Source organism: Salvelinus alpinus, chromosome 9, assembly GCF_045679555.1.
Source record: "Salvelinus alpinus chromosome 9, SLU_Salpinus.1, whole genome shotgun sequence".
NCBI lineage: Eukaryota > Metazoa > Chordata > Actinopteri > Salmoniformes > Salmonidae > Salvelinus > Salvelinus alpinus.
In genome coordinates, this window is record NC_092094.1 from 8,655,250 (window position 1) to 8,680,445 (window position 25,196).

At 40.9% G+C, this 25,196-nt stretch overlaps 1 protein-coding gene across 1 annotated transcript in view; it reads left to right on the forward strand.

Moving 5' to 3' along the window:
- LOC139584252 (cGMP-inhibited 3',5'-cyclic phosphodiesterase 3A-like) overlaps positions 1-25,196 on the forward strand; it is a 255,801-nt gene that overhangs the window by 124,223 nt on the left and 106,382 nt on the right. Inside the window, exon 2 of the mRNA XM_071415872.1 lies at positions 9,260-9,301. Within this exon, the coding sequence (XP_071271973.1) occupies positions 9,260-9,301 (42 nt within the window). The remainder of the gene's footprint in view (positions 1-9,259; positions 9,302-25,196) is intronic.

The window sequence follows — 25,196 nt, forward strand, 5'->3', positions numbered from 1 at the left end:
ATCCAGACCAGTGTTGATATCACAAGCATGAAAGCATGAGCAGCCAAACCCTACCCTCACACCAATGTGTTATTGGTACCTATTCAAACCAATCCCAGCACTTCTACCTTTGCCCTAAATAAAGGTTCCCTCTTTGCTTGACCAGCCAGACCCTCTCTCTCTCCTTCACCACCCCTATGGCTCTGAGCCACAGCAAGCAGCTCAGCTCTGCCACAGGAGTGGTGATGTGTAAACACTGATGGCTTGAAAAGTGGACCTATCCAAAGAGCAAACACCACTGGAATACACTCTGCGGTTGCTGTCACACCTGCCTTTCAGCATAGAGAAACGTTGATCGTGTAAATGTACATCTATTTGCGGTTAGCTTTGAGCCGTGATGGTGGGTACTGTGCCAGTTGCAGGCTGATCAACCTGAAACTCATACGAACTACTTTCCTTATTGGGTCTCTCTGATTAACCCCATTGAGGCTCTAAAGCACTTCTAACATTGTGTGCCAAAGGGGACTGGAAATGTCACAGGCCTAATATAGCTCACTCAGTGAATGATGACAGAGCTAATTCATTATCATTCATTCATGACTAGCCCTGTTTCTACTCTTCCATCTATTGTGCTGCCTCCCTCCACACACACACACACACACACACACACACACACACACACACACACACACACACACACACACACACACACACACACACACACACACACACACACACACACACACACACACACACACACACACACTACATGTATCGCTCATTAGTAGCTTCAGATCAGCCTAGTTGATATATGTCTGCTCCTATCATCAGCAATGTTAGTACTCTACTGACTAGAGGGACCACAGGCATCACAGACTAGCTGTACTGACTAGAGGGAACACAGGCATCATAGACTAGCTGTACTGACTAGAGGGACCACAGGCATCATAGACTAGTTGTACTGACTAGAGGGAACACAGGCATCATAGACTAGCTGTACTGACTAGAGGGAACACAGGCATCATAGACTAGCTGTACTGACTAGAGGGACCACAGGCATCACAGACTAGCTGTACTGACTAGAGGGACCACAGGCATCATAGACTAGCTGTACTGACTAGAGGGACCACAGGCATCATAGACTAGCTGTAAACTCTAGCAGCATCACTCTTGCCTGATATGGTCTAAGAGGAGTGCCTATCGTTGACATGCTGTTTTTTTATGTGTGTGTGTGTTTGTTGTTGTTGATTGTAATTAAGGCATGATGTTGTAGAGCAATGAGGTCAATCCCATGGCTTTCTAATCAAACCAACCCAAGAGGATCTGGCAGCCAGATAGCTACTAATTAATCTGAGTACCACACTCCCCGTATTAGGATTATAGCTAACAGAGCAACAAGCTCTCACAGTCTCACTGCAGAATCCAACGTTTGTCCATAAACGTACAGTCTTGAAGGTTACGTTTAGGCATATATTCCCGAATGGTTAAGTTAAGGGTTAACACAGTTCTTATTCAGTGCAGCTGATAAAAGTCTCCTGACCCGGTGATAAGGCCACAGGAAGTGGACTATAAGCTTTGTTTACAAATCGTTTCTACTGTGGGAAACAGCATTCACCATAATAACACGAGTGTATGCTAAAGTAGCCTAACACAATACTCCTACACACTAAGAAAACAGGGTTCCTTAAGGGTTCTTTGGGAAGGTGCTGGTTCTATAGTGGAACCAAGATGACTCGAATAACCCATTGAGCCCTTCAATGGTTCTTTGCAGTTCAGAAAAGGGTTCTTTCCTCTTTTACCTATTAATATGGTAGGTAGGGTTTTTCTTGATCGCTAAGACACGTTGAATGAAACTGGGGTCCACTTGGATCTCCAGCAAATCCATAATCACATCTCAAAATCTATAATCACATCTCAAAATCAATAATCACATCTCAAAATCAATAATCACATCTCAAAATCTATAATCACATCTCAAAATCTATAATCACATCTCAAAATCTATAATCACATCTCAAATCCATAATCACATCTCAAAATCTATAATCACATCTCAAATCTATAATCACATCTCAAATCCATAATCACATCTCAAAATCAATAATCACATCTCAAAATCTATAATCACATCTCAAAATCAATAATCACATCTCAAAATCTATAATCACATCTCAAAATCTATAATCACATCTCAAATCCATAATCACATCTCAAAATCTATAATCACATCTCAAATCCATAATCACATCTCAAAATCAATAATCACATCTCAAAATCTATAATCACATCTCAAATCCATAATCACATCTCAAAATCTATAATCACATCTCAAAATCAATAATCACATCTCAAAATCTATAATCACATCTCAAAATCAATAATCACATCTCAAAATCTATAATCACATCTCAAAATCTATAATCACATCTCAAAATCTATAATCACATCTCAAATCCATAATCACATCTCAAAATCTATAATCACATCTCAAATCTATAATCACATCTCAAAATCAATAATCACATCTCAAAATCTATAATCACATCTCAAAATCTATAATCACATCTCAAAATCCATAATCACATCTCAAAATCTATAATCACATCTCAAAATCTATAATCACATCTCAAAATCCATAATCACATCTCAAAATCTATAATCACATCTCAAAATCTATAATCACATCTCAAATCCATAATCACATCTCAAAATCAATAATCACATCTCAAAATCAATAATCACATCTCAAATTCAATAATCACATCTCAAAATCTATAATCACATCTCAAATCCATAATCACATCTCAAAATCTATAATCACATCTCAAATCCATAATCACATCTCAAAATCAATAATCACATCTCAAAATCTATAATCACATCTCAAATCCATAATCACATCTCAAATCCATAATCACATCTCAAATCTATAATCACATCTCAAAATCTATAATCACATCTCAAATCCATAATCACATCTCAAAATCTATAATCACTTCTCAAATCTATAATCACATCTCAAAATCAATAATCACATCTCAAATCTATAATCACATCTCAAAATCTATAATCACATCTCAAAATCTATAATCACATCTCAAAATCATTAATCACATCTCAAAATCTATAATCACATCTCAAATCCATAATCACATCTCAAAATCAATAATCACATCTCAAAATCAATAATCACATCTCAGAATCTAAATGTTATTTGTCACATGCTTCGTACACAACAGATGTAGATTAACAGTGAAATGCTTACTTAGGGACCCTTCCCAACAATACAGAGAGAAAAAATAGAATGAATAGAAAAAGAATAACACGAATAATAAATACACAATGAGTAACGATCACTTGGGATGGTGTATTGCTGCAGAATGCTCTGATAGCCATGCTGGGTAAGTGTGCCTTGAAATCTAAATAAATCATTGACAGTGTCACCAGCAAAGCACCCCCATACCATCACACCTCCTCCTCCATGCTTCACAGTGGGAACCACACATGCGGAAATCATCCATTCAACTACTCTGCGTCTCACAAAGACACGGCGATTGGAACCAAAAATCGCACATTTGGACTCATCAGACCAAAGGACAGATTTCCACCGGTCTAATATCCATTGCTCATGTTTCTTGCCCCAAGCAAGTCTCTTCTTCTTATTGGTGTCCTTTAGTAGTGGTTTCTTTGCAGCAATTCGACCATGAAGGCCTGCTTCACGCAGTCTTCTCTGAACAGTTGATGTTGAGATGTGTCTGTTACTTCCACAAATTCACCTTTAACAAGGCACACCTGTTAATTGAAATTCATTCCAGGTGACTACCTCATGAAGCTGGTTGAGGGATGCCAAGAGTGTGCAAAGCCGTCATCAAGGCAAAGGGTGGCTAGTTTGAAGAATCTCAAATATAAAATATTTAACACTTTTTTGGTTACAACCTGATTCCATATGTGTTATTTCATAGTTTTGATGTCTACACCATTATTCTACAATGTACAAAATAGTAAAAATTAAGAAAAACCCTTGAAAGAGTAGGTGTGTCTAAACTTTTGACTGGTACTGCATATATTTAATCAGTTTTGGAATGAGACTCGAAATTGAGCTCAGGTGCATCCTGTTTCCATTGATCATCCTTGAGATGTTTCTACAACTTGTCCACCTGTGGTAAATTCAATTGATTGGACATGATTGGACATGATCTGGAAAGGCACACAGCTGTCTATATAAGGTCCCATAGTTGACATTGCATGTCAGAGAAAAAAAACAAGCCATGAGATTGAAGGAATTGTCCATAAAGCTCCGAGACAGGATTGTGTCGAGGCACAGATCTGGGGAAGGTTACCAAAACATGTATGCAGCATTGAAGGTCCCCAAGAACACAGTGGCCTCCATCATTCTTAAATGGAAGAAGTTTGGAACCACCAAGAGTCTTCCTAGAGCTGGCCGCCCAGCCAAACTGAGCAATCGGGGGCCTTGGTCAGGGAGGTGACCAAAAACCTAATGGTCACTCTGACAGAGTTCCAGAGTTCCTCTGTGGAGATGGGAGAACCTTCCAGAAGGACAACCATCTTCGCAGCACTCCATCTTAGGGACCTTAAGAAATGGTTCTTTATAGCATCATACAGGTTCCATTTTGGAACCTTATGAACATGGTTCTTTATAGAAACTTACAAAAAGGTCTTATATAGCACCGGAGGGGGATCTGTTATGGTTACAAGCCAAATAACCCTTACTTGGCACTATATAGAATACTTTTTTTGTGTATAGCTAACTGTAGCCGTGCACAGTATTCTTAGCTAAATTAGTACAGCTATGTCACGTTCGTCATAATGATGAGACCAAGGCGCAGCGGGAGTAGAGTTCCACATCATTTTAGAGTTCCACATAACTCACCTAACAAAACAACCAAACGAAACGTGAAGCTACTGATGTGCACTAAGGCAACTATACATAGACAACGATAAACAGCTGTCTCTGATTGGGAACCATATCAGGCCAACATAGACATACAAAAACTAGAGTACCCACCCTAGTGACACCCTGACCTAACCAAAATATATAGAAAAACAGAGATATCTAAGGTCAGGGCGTGACAAGCTAGCCAACGGTAGACATGCACAATGTTCCTAGCTAAATCAGTACAGTTAGCTAACTGTAGCCATGCACAGTGTTCCTTGCTAAAACAGTACAGCTTGCTAACTGTAGCCATGCACAGTGTTCCTTGCTAAAACAGTACAGCTTGCTAACTGTAGCCATACACAGTGTTCCTAGCTAAAACAGTACAGTTATCTAACTGTAGCCATGCACAGTGTTGCTAGCTAAAACAGTACAGTAAGCTAACTGTAGCCATGCACAGTGTTCCTTGCTAAAACAGTACAGCTTGCTAACTGTAGCCATGCACAGTGTTCCTAGCTAAAACAGTACAGCTTGCTAACTGTAGCCATGCACAGTGTTCCTAGCTAAAACAGTACAGTTATCTAACTGTAGCCATGCACAGTGTTGCTAGCTAAAACAGTACAGCTTGCTAACTGTAGCCATGCACAGTGTTCCTAGCTAAAACAGTACAGTTAGCTAACTGTAGCCATGCACAGTGTTCCTAGCTAAAACAGTACAGCTTGCTAACTGTAGCCATGCACAGTGTTCCTAGCTAAAACAGTACAGTTATCTAACTGTAGCCATACACAGTGTTCCTAGCTAAAACAGTACAGTTTGCTAACTGTAGCCATACACAGTGTTCCTAGCTAAAACAGTACAGTTAGCTAACTGTAGACATGCACAGTGTTCCTAGCTAAAACAGTACAGTAAGCTAACTGTAGCCATGCACAGTGTTCCTAGCTAAAACAGTACAGTTAGCTAACTGTAGCCATGCACAGTGTTGCTAGCTAAAACAGTACAGTAAGCTAACTGTAGCCATGCACAGTGTTCCTAGCTAAAACAGTACAGTTAGCTAACTGTAGCCATGCACAATGTTCCTAGCTAAATCAGTACAGTTAGCTAACTGTAGCCATGCACAGTGTTCCTAGCTAAAACAGTACAGTTAGCTAACTGTAGCCATGCACAGTGTTCCTAGCTAAAACAGTACAGCTAGCTAACTGTAGCCATGCACAGTGTTCCTAGCTAAATCAGTACAGTTATCTAACTGTAGCCATACACAGTGTTCCTAGCTAAAACAGTACAGTTAGCTAACTGTAGCCATGCACAGTGTTCCTAGCTAAAACAGTACAGTTAGCTAACTGTAGCCATGCACAGTGTTCCTAGCTAAAACAGTACAGTTAGCTAACTGTAGCCATGCACAGTGTTCCTAGCTAAAACAGTACAGCTTGCTAACTGTAGCCATGCACAGTGTTCCTAGCTAAAACAGTACAGCTTGCTAACTGTAGCCATGCACAGTGTTCCTAGCTAAAACAGTACAGGTATCTAACTGTAGCCATGCACAGTGTTCCTAGCTAAAACAGTACAGTTAGCTAACTGTAGCCATGCACAGTGTTCCTAGCTAAAACAGTACAGCTAGCTAACTGTAGCCATGCACAGTGTTCCTAGCTAAAACAGTACAGCTTGCTAACTGTAGCCATGCACAGTGTTCCTAGCTAAAACAGTACAGCTTGCTAACTGTAGCCATGCACAGTGTTCCTAGCTAAATCAGTACAGTTAGCTAACTGTAGCCATGCACAGTGTTCCTAGCTAAAACAGTACAGTTAGCTAACTGTAGCCATGCACAGTGTTCCTAGCTAAAACAGTACAGCTTGCTAACTGTAGCCATGCACAGTGTTCCTAGCTAAAACAGTACAGTTAGCTAACTGTAGCCATGCACAGTGTTCCTAGCTAAAACAGTACAGTTAGCTAACTGTAGCCATGCACAGTGTTCCTAGCTAAAACAGTACAGCTTGCTAACTGTAGCCATGCACAGTGTTCCTAGCTAAAACAGTACAGTTAGCTAACTGTAGCCATGCACAGTGTTCCTAGCTAAATCAGTACATTTAGCTAACTGTAGCCATGCACAGTGTTCCTAGCTAAATCAGTACAGCTTGCTAACTGTAGCCATGCACAGTGTTCCTAGCTAAAACAGTACAGTTAGCTAACTGTAGCCATGCACAGTGTTCCTAGCTAAAACAGTACAGCTTGCTAACTGTAGCCATGCACAGTGTTCCTAGCTAAAACAGTACCGTTAGCTAACTGTAGCCATGCACAGTGTTCCTAGCTAAAACAGTACAGTTAGCTAACTGTAGCCATGCACAGTGTTCCTAGCTAAATCAGTACAGTTAGCTAACTGTAGCCATGCACAGTGTTCCTAGCTAAAACAGTACAGTTATCTAACTGTAGCCATACACAGTGTTCCTAGCTAAAACAGTACAGCTTGCTAACTGTAGCCATGCACAGTGTTCCTAGCTAAAACAGTACAGTTAGCTAACTGTAGCCATGCACAGTGTTCCTAGCTAAAACAGTACAGTTAGCTAACTGTAGCCATGCACAGTGTTCCTAGCTAAAACAGTACAGTAAGCTAACTGTAGCCATGCACAGTGTTCCTAGCTAAAACAGTACAGCTTTCTAACTGTAGCCATGCACAGTGTTCCTAGCTAAAACAGTACAGTTAGCTAACTGTAGCCATGCACAGTGTTCCTAGCTAAATCAGTACAGTTAGCTAACTGTAGCCATGCACAGTGTTCCTAGCTAAATCAGTACAGTTAGCTAACTGTAGCCATGCACAGTGTTCCTAGCTAAAACAGTACAGTTAGCTAACTGTAGCCATGCACAGTGTTCCTAGCTAAATCAGTACAGTTAGCTAACTGTAGCCATGCACAGTGTTCCTAGCTAAATCAGTACAGTTAGCTAACTGTAGCCATGCACAGTGTTCCTAGCTAAATCAGTACAGCTTGCTAACTGTAGCCATGCACAGTGTTCCTAGCTAAAACAGTACAGCTTGCTAACTGTAGCCATGCACAGTGTTCCTAGCTAAAACAGTACAGTAAGCTAACTGTAGCCATGCACAGTGTTCCTAGCTAAAACAGTACAGCTTGCTAACTGTAGCCATGCACAGTGTTCCTAGCTAAAACAGTACAGTTAGCTAACTGTAGCCATGCACAGTGTTCCTAGCTAAAACAGTACAGCTTGCTAACTGTAGCCATGCACAGTGTTCCTAGCTAAAACAGTACAGCTTGCTAACTGTAGCCATGCACAGTGTTCCTAGCTAAAACAGTACAGTAAGCTAACTGTAGCCATGCACAGTGTTCCTAGCTAAAACAGTACAGCTAGCTAACTGTAGCCATGCACAGTGTTCCTAGCTAAAACAGTACAGTTAGCTAACTGTAGCCATGCACAGTGTTCCTAGCTAAAACAGTACAGCTAGCTAACTGTAGCCATGCACAGTGTTCCTAGCTAAAACAGTACAGTTAGCTAACTGTAGCCATGCACAGTGTTCCTAGCTAAAACAGTACAGTTAGCTAACTGTAGCCATGCACAGTGTTCCTTGCTTTGGAGCACAGTGTTGCTTTGGAGCTCTGCCGTGCACACTTTGGAACTTTGGAAAGCTTAGAAGAAGCAGGGTTTATGTTTGTTCTGTTCGTTCAGTGGTGGTAGTGCATCTGATTTCTGTGTGTGCTTGTGTGTTTTGTGGAGCAGATAGACAGTGGACAGCTCGTGATTAGTGACAGTGGTGCTGAGCTGGGTGACAGGCTGGCTGGGTGACTCCTAGGGAAGTGGAAAATGGCTTTACGAGGCCTGTGGGAGGACACACACACACACACACACACACACACACACACACACACACACACACACACACACACACACACACACACACACACACACACACACACACACACACACACACACACTGCAATGTTCATTAGAGTACATAAAGTCGAAAGGCTCCACCGGGCCATTAGGCTGTGAAAGGAACCAAAGTAAACTTAAACCTGACTGTAAAATTGAATTAGAAAGCCCGGTGCTTAATGGAAAGTTAAAAAAATAAAAATAAACAAACCCTCCAGCATTTACTGATTCCCTCCATTTCTCTTCCTCCTGTTTTTTCCTTTCATTATTTATATTTAACCTAGTTGAACAACAGCAGGTGAGGAGAATAAGGATTGTCACAAGATAACATACCGTAATCTATAATAGAGAATGAATGATCGTGATTGTGGTTGTTGAGGTTGTTTTAGCACCCTTAAATTGAGAAGTAAAAAATCAATGGTTGTATGTCACTCTGGATAAAAGTGTCTGCTTTATGACTAACGTGTTCATGTACAGAATTGTAATTTCTCTCTCCCTCTGTTTTCCCTACAGATGCCAGAATGGGACAACAAGAGAAGCTCAAGAGGATCTCAGGTTAGTGTTTATAACCCCTTAATAACACATAGAGATATACTGGCTCGTCAGGTTAGTGTTTATAACACATAGAGTTATACTGGCTCGTCAGGTTAGTGTTTATAACACAGAGTTATACTGGCTCGTCAGGTTAGTGTTTATAACACATAGAGTTATACTGGCTCGTCAGGTTAGTGTTTATAACACATAGAGATATACTGGCTCGTCAAGTTAGTGTTTATAACACATAGAGATATACTGGCTCGTCAGGTTAGTGTTTATAACACAGAGTTATACTGGCTCGTCAGGTTAGTGTTTATAACACATAGAGTTATACTGGCTCGTCAGGTTAGTGTTTATAACACATAGAGATATACTGGCTCGTCAGGTTAGTGTTTATAACACATAGAGATATACTGGCTCGTCAGGTTAGTGTTTATAACACATAGAGATATACTGGCTCGTCAGGTTAGTGTTTATAACACAGAGTTATACTGGCTCGTCAGGTTAGTGTTTATAACACATAGAGATATACTGGCTCGTCAGGTTAGTGTTTATAACACATAGAGATATACTGGCTCGTCAGGTTAGTGTTTATAACACATAGAGATATACTGGCTCGTCAGGTTAGTGTTTATAACACATAGAGATATACTGGCTCGTCAGGTTAGTGTTTATAACACAGAGTTATACTGGCTCGTCAGGTTAGTGTTTATAACACATAGAGATATACTGGCTCGTCAGGTTAGTGTTTATAACACATAGAGATATACTGGCTCGTCAGGTTAGTGTTTTTAACACAGAGTTATACTGGCTCGTCAGGTTAGTGTTTATAACACATAGAGATATACTGGCTCGTCAGGTTAGTGTTTATAACACATAGAGATATACTGGCTCGTCAGGTTAGTGTTTATAACACATAGAGATATACTGGCTCGTCAGGTTAGTGTTTATAACACATAGAGATATACTGGCTCGTCAGGTTAGTGTTTATAACACATAGAGATATACTGGCTCGTCAGGTTAGTGTTTATAACACATAGAGATATACTGGCTCGTCAGGTTAGTGTTTATAACACATAGAGATATACTGGCTCGTCAGGTTAGTGTTTATAACACATAGAGATATACTGGCTCGTCAGGTTAGTGTTTATAACACATAGAGATATACTGGCTCGTCAGGTTAGTGTTTATAACACAGAGTTATACTGGCTCGTCAGGTTAGTGTTTATAACACATAGAGATATACTGGCTCGTCAGGTTAGTGTTTATAACACATAGAGATATACTGGCTCGTCAGGTTAGTGTTTATAACACATAGAGATATACTGGCTCGTCAGGTTAGTGTTTATAACACATAGAGATATACTGGCTCGTCAGGTTAGTGTTTATAACACATAGAGATATACTGGCTCGTCAGGTTAGTGTTTATAACACATAGAGATATACTGGCTCGTCAGGTTAGTGTTTATAACACATAGAGATATACTGGCTCGTCAGGTTAGTGTTTATAACACATAGAGATATACTGGCTCGTCAGGTTAGTGTTTATAACACATAGAGATATACTGGCTCGTCAGGTTAGTGTTTATAACACTTAGAGATATACTGGCTCGTCAGGTTAGTGTTTATAACACATAGAGATATACTGGCTCGTCAGGTTAGTGTTTATAACACATAGAGATATACTGGCTCGTCAGGTTAGTGTTTATAACACATAGAGTTATACTGGCTCGTCAGGTTAGTGTTTATAACACATAGAGATATACTGGCTCGTCAGGTTAGTGTTTATAACACATAGAGATATACTGGCTCGTCAGGTTAGTGTTTATAACACATAGAGTTATACTGGCTCGTCAGGTTAGTGTTTATAACACATAGAGTTATACTGGCTCGTCAGGTTAGTGTTTATAACACATAGAGTTATACTGGCTCGTCAGGTTAGTGTTTATAACACATAGAGTTATACTGGCTCGTCAGGTTAGTGTTTATAACACAGAGTTATACTGGCTCGTCAGGTTAGTGTTTATAACACATAGAGTTATACTGGCTCGTCAGGTTAGTGTTTATAACACATAGAGATATACTGGCTCGTCAGGTTAGTGTTTATAACACATAGAGATATACTGGCTCGTCAGGTTAGTGTTTATAACACATAGAGATATACTGGCTCGTCAGGTTAGTGTTTATAACACATAGAGTTATACTGGCTCGTCAGGTTAGTGTTTATAACACATAGAGATATACTGGCTCGTCAGGTTAGTGTTTATAACACATAGAGATATACTGGCTCGTCAGGTTAGTGTTTATAACACATATAGTTATACTGGCTCGTCAGGTTAGTGTTTATAACACATAGAGATATACTGGCTCGTCAGGTTAGTGTTTATAACACATAGAGATATACTGGCTCGTCAGGTTAGTGTTTATAACACATAGAGATATACTGGCTCGTCAGGTTAGTGTTTATAACACATAGAGATATACTGGCTCGTCAGGTTAGTGTTTATAACACATAGAGTTATACTGGCTCGTCAGGTTAGTGTTTATAACACATAGAGTTATACTGGCTCGTCAGGTTAGTGTTTATAACACATAGAGTTATACTGGCTCGTCAGGTTAGTGTTTATAACACACAGAGTTATACTGGCTCGTCAGGTTAGTGTTTATAACACATAGAGATATACTGGCTCGTCAGGTTAGTGTTTATAACACATAGAGATATACTGGCTCGTCAGGTTAGTGTTTATAACACATAGAGTTATACTGGCTCGTCAGGTTAGTGTTTATAACACATAGAGATATACTGGCTCGTCAGGTTAGTGTTTATAACACATAGAGTTATACTGGCTCGTCAGGTTAGTGTTTATAACACATAGAGTTATACTGGCTCGTCAGGTTAGTGTTTATAACACATAGAGTTATACTGGCTCGTCAGGTTAGTGTTTATAACACACAGAGTTATACTGGCTCGTCAGGTTAGTGTTTATAACACATAGAGATATACTGGCTCGTCAGGTTAGTGTTTATAACACATAGAGATATACTGGCTCGTCAGGTTAGTGTTTATAACACATAGAGTTATACTGGCTCGTCAGGTTAGTGTTTATAACACATAGAGATATACTGGCTCGTCAGGTTAGTGTTTATAACACATAGAGTTATACTGGCTCGTCAGGTTAGTGTTTATAACACATAGAGTTATACTGGCTCGTCAGGTTAGTGTTTATAACACATAGAGTTATACTGGCTCGTCAGGTTAGTGTTTATAACACATAGAGATATACTGGCTCGTCAGGTTAGTGTTTATAACACAGAGTTATACTGGCTCGTCAGGTTAGTGTTTATAACACATAGAGATATACTGGCTCGTCAGGTTAGTGTTTATAACACATAGAGATATACTGGCTCGTCAGGTTAGTGTTTATAACACATAGAGATATACTGGCTCGTCAGGTTAGTGTTTATAACACATAGAGATATACTGGCTCGTCAGGTTAGTGTTTATAACACAGAGTTATACTGGCTCGTCAGGTTAGTGTTTATAACACATAGAGTTATACTGGCTCGTCAGGTTAGTGTTTATAACACATAGAGATATACTGGCTCGTCAGGTTAGTGTTTATAACACATAGAGATATACTGGCTCGTCAGGTTAGTGTTTATAACACATAGAGATATACTGGCTCGTCAGGTTAGTGTTTATAACACAGAGTTATACTGGCTCGTCAGGTTAGTGTTTATAACACATAGAGATATACTGGCTCGTCAGGTTAGTGTTTATAACACATAGAGATATACTGGCTCGTCAGGTTAGTGTTTATAACACATAGAGATATACTGGCTCGTCAGGTTAGTGTTTATAACACATAGAGATATACTGGCTCGTCAGGTTAGTGTTTATAACACATAGAGATATACTGGCTCGTCAGGTTAGTGTTTATAACACATAGAGATATACTGGCTCGTCAGGTTAGTGTTTATAACACATAGAGATATACTGGCTCGTCAGGTTAGTGTTTATAACACATAGAGATATACTGGCTCGTCAGGTTAGTGTTTATAACACATAGAGATATACTGGCTCGTCAGGTTAGTGTTTATAACACATAGAGATATACTGGCTCGTCAGGTTAGTGTTTATAACACAGAGTTATACTGGCTCGTCAGGTTAGTGTTTATAACACATAGAGATATACTGGCTCGTCAGGTTAGTGTTTATAACACATAGAGATATACTGGCTCGTCAGGTTAGTGTTTATAACACATAGAGATATACTGGCTCGTCAGGTTAGTGTTTATAACACATAGAGATATACTGGCTCGTCAGGTTAGTGTTTATAACACATAGAGATATACTGGCTCGTCAGGTTAGTGTTTATAACACATAGAGATATACTGGCTCGTCAGGTTAGTGTTTATAACACATAGAGATATACTGGCTCGTCAGGTTAGTGTTTATAACACATAGAGATATACTGGCTCGTCAGGTTAGTGTTTATAACACATAGAGATATACTGGCTCGTCAGGTTAGTGTTTATAACACTTAGAGATATACTGGCTCGTCAGGTTAGTGTTTATAACACATAGAGATATACTGGCTCGCCAGGTTAGTGTTTATAACACATAGAGATATACTGGCTCGTCAGGTTAGTGTTTATAACACATAGAGTTATACTGGCTCGTCAGGTTAGTGTTTATAACACATAGAGATATACTGGCTCGTCAGGTTAGTGTTTATAACACATAGAGGTATACTGGCTCGTCAGGTTAGTGTTTATAACACATAGAGTTATACTGGCTCGTCAGGTTAGTGTTTATAACACATAGAGTTATACTGGCTCGTCAGGTTAGTGTTTATAACACATAGAGTTATACTGGCTCGTCAGGTTAGTGTTTATAACACATAGAGTTATACTGGCTCGTCAGGTTAGTGTTTATAACACAGAGTTATACTGGCTCGTCAGGTTAGTGTTTATAACACATAGAGTTATACTGGCTCGTCAGGTTAGTGTTTATAACACATAGAGATATACTGGCTCGTCAGGTTAGTGTTTATAACACATAGAGATATACTGGCTCGTCAGGTTAGTGTTTATAACACATAGAGATATACTGGCTCGTCAGGTTAGTGTTTATAACACATAGAGTTATACTGGCTCGTCAGGTTAGTGTTTATAACACATAGAGATATACTGGCTCGTCAGGTTAGTGTTTATAACACATAGAGATATACTGGCTCGTCAGGTTAGTGTTTATAACACATATAGTTATACTGGCTCGTCAGGTTAGTGTTTATAACACATAGAGATATACTGGCTCGTCAGGTTAGTGTTTATAACACATAGAGATATACTGGCTCGTCAGGTTAGTGTTTATAACACATAGAGATATACTGGCTCGTCAGGTTAGTGTTTATAACACATAGAGTTATACTGGCTCGTCAGGTTAGTGTTTATAACACATAGAGTTATACTGGCTCGTCAGGTTAGTGTTTATAACACATAGAGTTATACTGGCTCGTCAGGTTAGTGTTTATAACACAGAGTTATACTGGCTCGTCAGGTTAGTGTTTATAACACATAGAGTTATACTGGCTCGTCAGGTTAGTGTTTATAACACATAGAGATATACTGGCTCGTCAGGTTAGTGTTTATAACACATAGAGATATACTGGCTCGTCAGGTTAGTGTTTATAACACATAGAGATATACTGGCTCGTCAGGTTAGTGTTTATAACACATAGAGTTATACTGGCTCGTCAGGTTAGTGTTTATAACACATAGAGATATACTGGCTCGTCAGGTTAGTGTTTATAACACATAGAGATATACTGGCTCGTCAGGTTAGTGTTTATAACACATAGAGTTATACTGGCTCGTCAGGTTAGTGTTTATAACACATAGAGATATACTGGCTCGTCAGGTTAGTGTTTATAACACATAGAGATATACTGGCTCGTCAGGTTAGTGTTTATAACACATAGAGATATACTGGCTCGTCAGGTTAGTGTTTATAACACATAGAGTTATACTGGCTCGTCAGGTTAGTGTTTATAACACATAGAGATATACTGGCTCGTCAGGTTAGTGTTTATAACACATAGAGTTATACTGGCTCGTCAGGTTAGTGTTTATAACACATAGAGTTATACTGGCTCGTCAGGTTAGTGTTTATAACACATAGAGTTATACTGGCTCGTCAGGTTAGTGTTTATAACACACAGAGTTATACTGGCTCGTCAGGTTAGTGTTTATAACACATAGAGATATACTGGCTCGTCAGGTTAGTGTTTATAACACATAGAGATATACTGGCTCGTCAGGTTAGTGTTTATAACACATAGAGTTATACTGGCTCGTCAGGTTAGTGTTTATAACACATAGAGATATACTGGCTCGTCAGGTTAGTGTTTATAAAACATAGAGTTATACTGGCTCGTCAGGTTAGTGTTTATAACACATAGAGTTATACTGGCTCGTCAGGTTAGTGTTTATAACACATAGAGTTATACTGGCTCGTCAGGTTAGTGTTTATAACACACAGAGTTATACTGGCTCGTCAGGTTAGTGTTTATAACACATAGAGATATACTGGCTCGTCAGGTTAGTGTTTATAACACATAGAGATATACTGGCTCGTCAGGTTAGTGTTTATAACACATAGAGTTATACTGGCTCGTCAGGTTAGTGTTTATAACACATAGAGATATACTGGCTCGTCAGGTTAGTGTTTATAACACATAGAGTTATACTGGCTCGTCAGGTTAGTGTTTATAACACATAGAGTTATACTGGCTCGTCAGGTTAGTGTTTATAACACGTAGAGTTATACTGGCTCGTCAGGTTAGTGTTTATAACACATAGAGATATACTGGCTCGTCAGGTTAGTGTTTATAACACATAGAGATATACTGGCTCGTCAGGTTAGTGTTTATAACACATAGAGATATACTGGCTCGTCAGGTTAGTGTTTATAACACATAGAGATATACTGGCTCGTCAGGTTAGTGTTTATAACACATAGAGTTATACTGGCTCGTCAGGTTAGTGTTTATAACACATAGAGATATACTGGCTCGTCAGGTTAGTGTTTATAACACATAGAGTTATACTGGCTCGTCAGGTTAGTGTTTATAACACATAGAGTTATACTGGCTCGTCAGGTTAGTGTTTATAACACATAGAGTTATACTGGCTCGTCAGGTTAGTGTTTATAACACATAGAGTTATACTGGCTCGTCAGGTTAGTGTTTATAACACATAGAGATATACTGGCTCGTCAGGTTAGTGTTTATAACACATAGAGTTATACTGGCTCGTCAGGTTAGTGTTTATAACACATAGAGATATACTGGCTCGTCAGGTTAGTGTTTATAACACATAGAGATATACTGGCTCGTCAGGTTAGTGTTTATAACACATAGAGATATACTGGCTCGTCAGGTTAGTGTTTATAACACATAGAGTTATACTGGCTCGTCAGGTTAGTGTTTATAACACATAGAGTTATACTGGCTCGTCAGGTTAGTGTTTATAACACATAGAGATATACTGGCTCGTCAGGTTAGTGTTTATAACACATAGAGATATACTGGCTCGTCAGGTTAGTGTTTATAACACATAGAGATATACTGGCTCGTCAGGTTAGTGTTTATAACACATAGAGATATACTGGCTCGTCAGGTTAGTGTTTATAACACATAGAGATATACTGGCTCGTCAGGTTAGTGTTTATAACACATAGAGTTATACTGGCTCGTCAGGTTAGTGTTTATAACACATAGAGATATACTGGCTCGTCAGGTTAGTGTTTATAACACATAGAGTTATACTGGCTCGTCAGGTTAGTGTTTATAACACATAGAGTTATACTGGCTCGTCAGGTTAGTGTTTATAACACATAGAGTTATACTGGCTCGTCAGGTTAGTGTTTATAACACATAGAGTTATACTGGCTCGTCAGGTTAGTGTTTATAACACATAGAGATATACTGGCTCGTCAGGTTAGTGTTTATAACACATAGAGTTATACTGGCTCGTCAGGTTAGTGTTTATAACACATAGAGATATACTGGCTCGTCAGGTTAGTGGTTATAACACATAGATATATACTGGCTCGTCAGGTTAGTGTTTATAACACATAGAGATATACTGGCTCGTCAGGTTAGTGTTTATAACACATAGAGTTATACTGGCTCGTCAGGTTAGTGTTTATAACACATAGAGTTATACTGGCTCGTCAGGTTAGTGTTTATAACACATAGAGATATACTGGCTCGTCAGGTTAGTGTTTATAACACATAGAGATATACTGGCTCGTCAGGTTAGTGTTTATAACACATAGAGATATACTGGCTCGTCAGGTTAGTGTTTATAACACATAGAGATATACTGGCTCGTCAGGTTAGTGTTTATAACACATAGAGATATACTGGCTCGTCAGGTTAGTGTTTATAACACATAGAGTTATACTGGCTCGTCAGGTTAGTGTTTATAACACATAGAGATATACTGGCTCGTCAGGTTAGTGTTTATAACACATAGAGATATACTGGCTCGTCAGGTTAGTGTTTATAACACATAGAGATATACTGGCTCGTCAGGTTAGTGTTTATAACACATAGAGATATACTGGCTCGTCAGGTTAGTGTTTATAACACATAGAGTTATACTGGCTCGTCAGGTTAGTGTTTATAACACATAGAGTTATACTGGCTCGTCAGGTTAGTGTTTATAACACATAGAGATATACTGGCTCGTCAGGTTAGTGTTTATAACACATAGAGATATACTGGCTCGTCAGGTTAGTGTTTATAACACATAGAGATATACTGGCTCGTCAGGTTAGTGTTTATAACACACAGAGATATACTGGCTCGTCAGGTTAGTGTTTATAACACATAGAGATATACTGGCTCGTCAGGTTAGTGTTTATAACACATAGAGTTATACTGGCTCGTCAGGTTAGTGTTTATAACACATAGAGATATACTGGCTCGTCAGGTTAGTGTTTATAACACATAGAGATATACTGGCTCGTCAGGTTAGTGTTTATAACACATAGAGATATACTGGCTCGTCAGGTTAGTGTTTATAACACACAGAGATATACTGGCTCGTCAGGTTAGTGTTTATAACACATAGAGATATACTGGCTCGTCAGGTTAGTGTTTATAACACATAGAGTTATACTGGCTCGTCAGGTTAGTGTTTATAACACATAGAGTTATACTGGCTCGTCAGGTTAGTGTTTATAACACATAGAGTTATACTGGCTCGTCAGGTTAGTGTTTATAACACATAGAGTTATACTGGCTCGTCAGGTTAGTGTTTATAACACATAGAGATATACTGGCTCGTCAGGTTAGTGTTTATAACACATAGAGTTATACTGGCTCGTCAGGTTAGTGTTTATAACACATAGAGATATACTGGCTCGTCAGGTTAGTGTTTATAACACATAGAGATATACTGGCTCGTCAGGTTAGTGTTTATAACACATAGAGATATACTGGCTCGTCAGGTTAGTGTTTATAACACATAGAGTTATACTGGCTCGTTATGCAAGAAGATAGTGGAAAAACATATATGTACATGTAGCTACGTTTGTCCCGTTTGGTCCCATGGTTCTGTTCTGTTCGTGGCAGGGCTGGCAGGGCTGGCAGGGCTGGCAGGGCTGGCAGGCTGGCAGGGCTGGCAGGCTGGCAGGGCTGGCAGGCTGGCAGGGCTGGCAGGGCTGGCAGGCTGGCAGGGCTGGCAGGGCTGGCAGGGCTGGCAGGGCTGGCAGGGCTGGCAGGCTGGCAGGGCTGGCAGACTGGCAGGGCTGGCAGGGCTGGCAGGGCTGGCAGGCTGGCAGGGCTGGCAGGGCTGGCAGGCTGGCAGGGCTGGCAGGCTGGCAGGGTGATAATGTACAGGTGTGCCATCTTAATTTTACCAGTTTCTCACAGCAGCTAAATATATTCCTGCAACAACAGGATTATTATGTAAAATAATGAATGGACATTTTGGTAGGGGTACATTTTTCATTAGGGCAATCGAAGTCTGAACATTTTAAGTAGCTATTACAAACTTTAGAAGCCTTTTCAAACCTTGAATACACTACAATTTTCATTTCCCTACGACAACCAGTGATCAAATTAAGATATCACATCTGTATGTTTCTATTATATTAAATAAAGGGGTACGACACGGCTCCAGTCCAAAAGACATAAGAATCAAACAGTGCCCCCAGCCCAGGCAGTATGGTGCTGACATGGCCATATGTCACAGTTGTCTACTGTACTGTACACTATGTTCTCTAGTAATCAGGAGGATGTCTTTCTCAAGGTGAGATGGATTGGGTTCTTTTACCTTTGCTCGCTTTGTCAGGGAGTAGTGACCACACTGAGTTTTTTTAATTTATTTTTTATTTCACCTTTATTTAACTTGGCAAGTCAGTTAAGAACAAATTCTTATTTACAATGACTGCCTAAACCGGCCAAAAACAGACGATGCTGGGCCAATTGTGCTCCGCCCTATGGGACTCCCAATCACGGCCGGTTGTGATACAGCCTGGTATTTTTTGTTATTTTATTAGGATCCCCGTTAGCTGTTGCAAAAGCAGCAGCTACTCTTCCTGGAGTCCACACAGACAAGAACAGCTCAAGGACAGAACTACGTACATTTTTGGATTCAAACCAGGGTGTCTGTAGTCACGCCTCTTGTAACGATCTGGGTGTCGTGGGTGTGAAGTCAGGCGCAGGAAACAGAGAGTTCAAGGTAGTGCCCCAAACACGGGGACTAAAACAGTCCAGGAAAACCCACGAACAGGAACAAACACGTTCGTCTCCAACATACACAAATGTTACCACAATCAATCCCGCACAAAGAAACAGGCGGGCTGGCTGACTCATAAAGCCCTACTAATCACCACAAACTCATAACAGGTGTAACCAATAAACAGACAAGGAGGGGGAGGAAAGAATCAGTGGCAGCTAATAGGCCCGGCGACGACGACCGCCGAGCGCCACCCGAACGGGAAGGGGAGCCACCTTCGGTCGGAGTCGTGACACCTCTAGAACTGAGATGCAGTGCCTTAGACCGCTGTGTCACTCGGGAGCCCAAGACAGGAACAATTATACAATGTAAAGTGTAGTGTAAAACATAGATTTAAAAACAGAATCCCAGAGTTGCATTCCAGAACATGATATAACCCTAACTGTTAAAAGGTTTGTCCCTTATCTATCAGTCTTTGACTCGCTCTTGCAACTTAAGATTGGTCCGCTGAGACAGATTATTAAGGTCTCCCATTTTTCATGATCTTCTAGTCGGATGTACCAGTAATACAGACAGCTTTGTCAGTTAGCCTACAGTAAGTCTTTGCACAGAGAGAGATGGCTTTCTTAGCTATAGGTAAAAACGTGTAGCTACAGTATATTGTAGAGACTTTAACCCAACACCTAGCAACGTCGTCAGGTCGTTGAGACCTCTCGGGCATAACGGGGAAGGTGTTGGCTTAACCGCCGCTAGACCCGGGTTTCCGTCGGGTCAGGGCTAGACCCGGGTTTCCGTCGGGTCAGGGCTAGACCCGGGTTTCCGTCGGGTCAGGGCTAGACCCGGGTTTCAGTCGGGTCAGGGCTACCCCCTGAATTCTCTAGAATATGTTATTATTGAATTACACTACCAGCATATTAAAGGAAAATCGCTCCTACCCAATGTGTTATGAGGGTTACCAAGACAGGCAAACACATTCTCTGTGATTGATGCATTCCCTGGGCTGAAATTTTTATTTGGAGAGGTATATTAGGGTTATTTGGAGAGGTACAGTGGGGCAAAAAAGTATTTAGTCAGCCACCAATTGTGCAAGTTCTCCCACGTAAAAAGATGAGAGGCCTGTAATTTTCATCATAGGTACACTTCAACTATGACAGACAAAATGAGAAGAAAAAATCCAGAAAATCACATTGTAGGATTTTTAATTAATTTATTTGCAAATTATGGTGGAAAATAAGTATTTGGTCAACAACAAAAGTTTATCTCTATACCTATGATGAAATGTACAGTTCTCTCTCATCTTTTTAAGTGGGAGAACTTTCACAATTGGTGGCTGACTAAATACTTTTTTGCCCCACTGTATATTAGGGTTATTTGGATAGGTATATGGGTTATTTGGATAGGTATATGGGTTATTTGGATAGGTATATGGGTTATTTGGATAGGTATATTAGGGTTATTTGGATAGGTATATTAGGGTTATTTGGATAGGTATATTAGGGTTATTTGGAGGGGTATATTAGGGTTATTTGGATAGGTATACAGGTTATTTGGATAGGTATATGGGTTATTTGGAGAGGTATATTAGGGTTATTTGGATAGGTATATTAGGGTTATTTGGATAGGTATAGAGGTTATTTGGATAGGTATACAGGTTATTTGGATAGGTATATTAGAGGTTATTTGAATAGGTATATGGGTTATTTGGATAGGTATATTAGGGTTATTTGGAGAGGTATATTAGGGTTATTTGGAGAGGTATATTAGAGGTTATTTGGATAGGTATATTAGGGTTATTTGGAGAGGTATATTAGGGTTATTTGGAGAGGTATATTAGGGTTATTTGGAGAAGTATATTAGAGGTTATTTGGATAGGTATATTAGGGTTATTTGGAGAGGTATATTAGGGTTATTTGGAGAGGTATATTAGAGGTTATTTGGATAGGTATATTAGGGTTATTTGGAGAGGTATATTAGGGTTATTTGGAGAGGTATATTAGGGTTATTTGGAGAGGTATATTAGAGGTTATTTGGATAGGTATATTAGAGGGTATTTGGATTTGTAACGATCTTCTTCATCTGAAGAACAGGAAAGATCGGACCAAAATGCAGCGTGGTACGTGTCCATGTTAACTTTATTATAACTGAACACTAAATACAAAATAACAAAAGAGAAACAACGAAAATCGAAACAGTCCTGAAAGGTGACACAACACAAAACAGGAAACAACTACCCACAAACACAGGTGGGAACAGGCTACCTAAGTATGGTTCTCAATCAGAGACAACGATAGACAGCTGCCTCTGTTTGGGAACCATACCAGGCCAAACACATAGAAACAGAAAACATAGAACAAAACATAGAATGCCCACCCCAACTTACGCCCTGACCAAACCAAAATAGAGACATGAAAAAGGAACTAAGGTCAGGACGTGACAGGATTGGTATATTAGGTTATTTGGATAGGTATATGGGTTATAGGTTATTTGGATGTTTATCTCTCTCAGAGAGAGAGAGAATCTGAGAGAGAAAGGGAGAGAGAGAGAGAGAATCTGAGAGAGAAAGGGAGAGCGAGAGAGAATCTGAGAGAGAAAGGGAGAGAGGGAGCGATTGACCAAGCAAAATAGAGAGAGAGAGTTTGAGGGAATTGAAGAAGAAGAGAAAGAGTTCTGTGGCAGTAGTAATTCCACGCCACGCTAGCACGGCCCATGTAGTGTGTAAATCATGCAGCCTGCTCTAAAGCTGTTGACCAAAGAGACGTATTGACGTTTGCAGTGCCGTATTGTCCAACAGGCACACGTTGGAGTCGTTTTCCACACCTCATCCTTTTTCCACGAAAGCATTTCCACTAAAAAGCATTTCAAATATTTTTTTGTTTGACTTGAAAACACGTTGGCTTTGGAACATTACCTGGAGAGATTAGCAGAGACAAGATAAGGAGTGCTTGTTAGCCCTGATCTGTCCCATTCTGATTCATTGTTATCCGGAATAATGGAATGGTCGGAACTCGGAATTCATGGAATAGCCAAAGTTCTATGGAGCAGAGCAGACAAGCCGTAGTATCTACTCACACTGAGGGCATTTGACAACAAGCTGTAAACACTTCACTCTCTTTACACTATCATCCATAGGCCTTATGGGTCATCTATAGGCCTAGTGCCTGTTATTATATATCCCCAGACAGTATCTGCTACTCAATCACTCTTGGAACAACACACTGTGTATCCCACTGTACAAGATAAAGAGCACATTGCTCACATTGTAAGATCTCTGTTTTTCTCCTTATACTTCCTGTCTACTCCTGCTCCCTCTCTTTTGTCTCGCTCTCTCCTTTCTCTCCTAAAGCAGTGGCTTGTACCTCTCTATTCTTCTGTCTCTCTCTCCCCTCCCCCCCTTTTTCTCCCCCCCCCCCCCCCCCCCCTCTGTCTGAGGTCGTGCTGAGCCAGACCCATTCAAGCCAAGCTGGGATACAGTTACATGCTATTCCATATTTTATTAAAAGGAAGAAAAATCTTAAACAAAACAAAGGAATAAGCGGCTCATTAAGGTTTTACTGGGAGAGGTCAGGCCAATTGACCCTGAACATCCAGCCAGTCTGGCTCTCATCCCACTGTGTAGAGGAGACTCTAGACACCCTGGCTCTCATCCCACTGTGTAAAGGAGACTCCAGCCACTCTAGCTCTCATCCCACTGTGTAGAGGAGACTCCAGCCGCTCTAGCTCGCATCCCACTGTGTAGAGGAGACTACAGCCACTCTGGCTCTCATCCCACTGTGTAGAGGAGACTCCAGCCACTCTGGCTCTCATCCCACTGTGTAAAGGAGACTCCAGCCACTCTAGCTCTCATCCCACTGTGTAGAGGAGACTCCAGCCGCTCTAGCTCTCATCCCACTGTGTAGAGGAGACTACAGCCACTCTGGCTCTCATCCCACTGTGTAGAGGAGACTCCAGACACTCTAGCTCTCATCCCACTGTGTAGAGGAGACTCCAGCCACTCTAGCTCTCATCCCACTGTGTAAAGGAGACTCCAGCCACTCTGGCTCTCATCCCACTGTGTAGAGGAGACTACAGCCACTCTGGCTCTCATCCCACTGTGTAGAGGAGACTCCAGCCACTCTGGCTCTCATCCCACTGTGTAGAGGAGACTCCAGACACCCTGGCTCTCATCCCACTGTGTAGAGGAGACTCTAGACACTCTGGCTCTCATCCCACTGTGTAGAGGAGACTCCAGCCACTCTGGCTCTCATCCCACTGTGTAGAGGAGACTCCAGCCACTCTGGCTCTCATCCCACTGTGTAGAGGAGACTCCAGCCACTCTGGCTCTCATCCCACTGTGTAGAGGAGACTCCAGCCACTCTGGCTCTCATCCCACTGTGTAGAGGAGACTCCAGCCACTCTGTCTCTCATCCCACTGTGTAGAGGAGACTCCAGCCACTCTGGCTCTCATCCCACTGTGTAGAGGATACTCTAGACACTCTGGCTCTCATCCCACTGTGTAGAGGAGACTCCAGCCACTCTGGCTCTCATCCCACTGTGTAGAGGAGACTCCAGCCACTCTGGCTCTCATCCCACTGTGTAGAGGAGACTCTAGACACTCTGGCTCTCATCCCACTGTGTAGAGGAGACTCCAGCCACTCTGGCTCTCATCCCACTGTGTAGAGGAGACTCCAGCCACTCTGGCTCTCATCCCACTGTGTAGAGGAGACTCTAGACACTCTGGCTCTCATCCCACTGTGTAGAGGAAACTCCAGCCACTCTGGCTCTCATCCCACTGTGTAGAGGAGACTCCAGCCACCCTGGTTCTCATCCCACGGTGTAGAGGAGACTCCAGCCACTCTGGCTCTCATCCCACTGTGTAGAGGAGACTCTAGACACTCTGGCTCTCATCCCACTGTGTAGAGGAGACTCCAGCCACTCTGGCTCTCATCCCACTGTGTAGAGGAGACTTCAGCCACTCTGGCTCTCATCCCACTGTGTAGAGGAGACTGTTGTTTTCCTTCTCCTCTGTTCTGGTGTGTCTGGTTCCACCCTGATCAACCTACTGTGAAGAGAGAAATAGTGAGGTGGGAGTGAGTCAGAGAGAGAGGATTCTGACAGAGAGATAGGGAAGACAGAAAGAGAGAGAGCGAAAGAGAAAGACGGGGTAAGAGAGGAAGTGAGA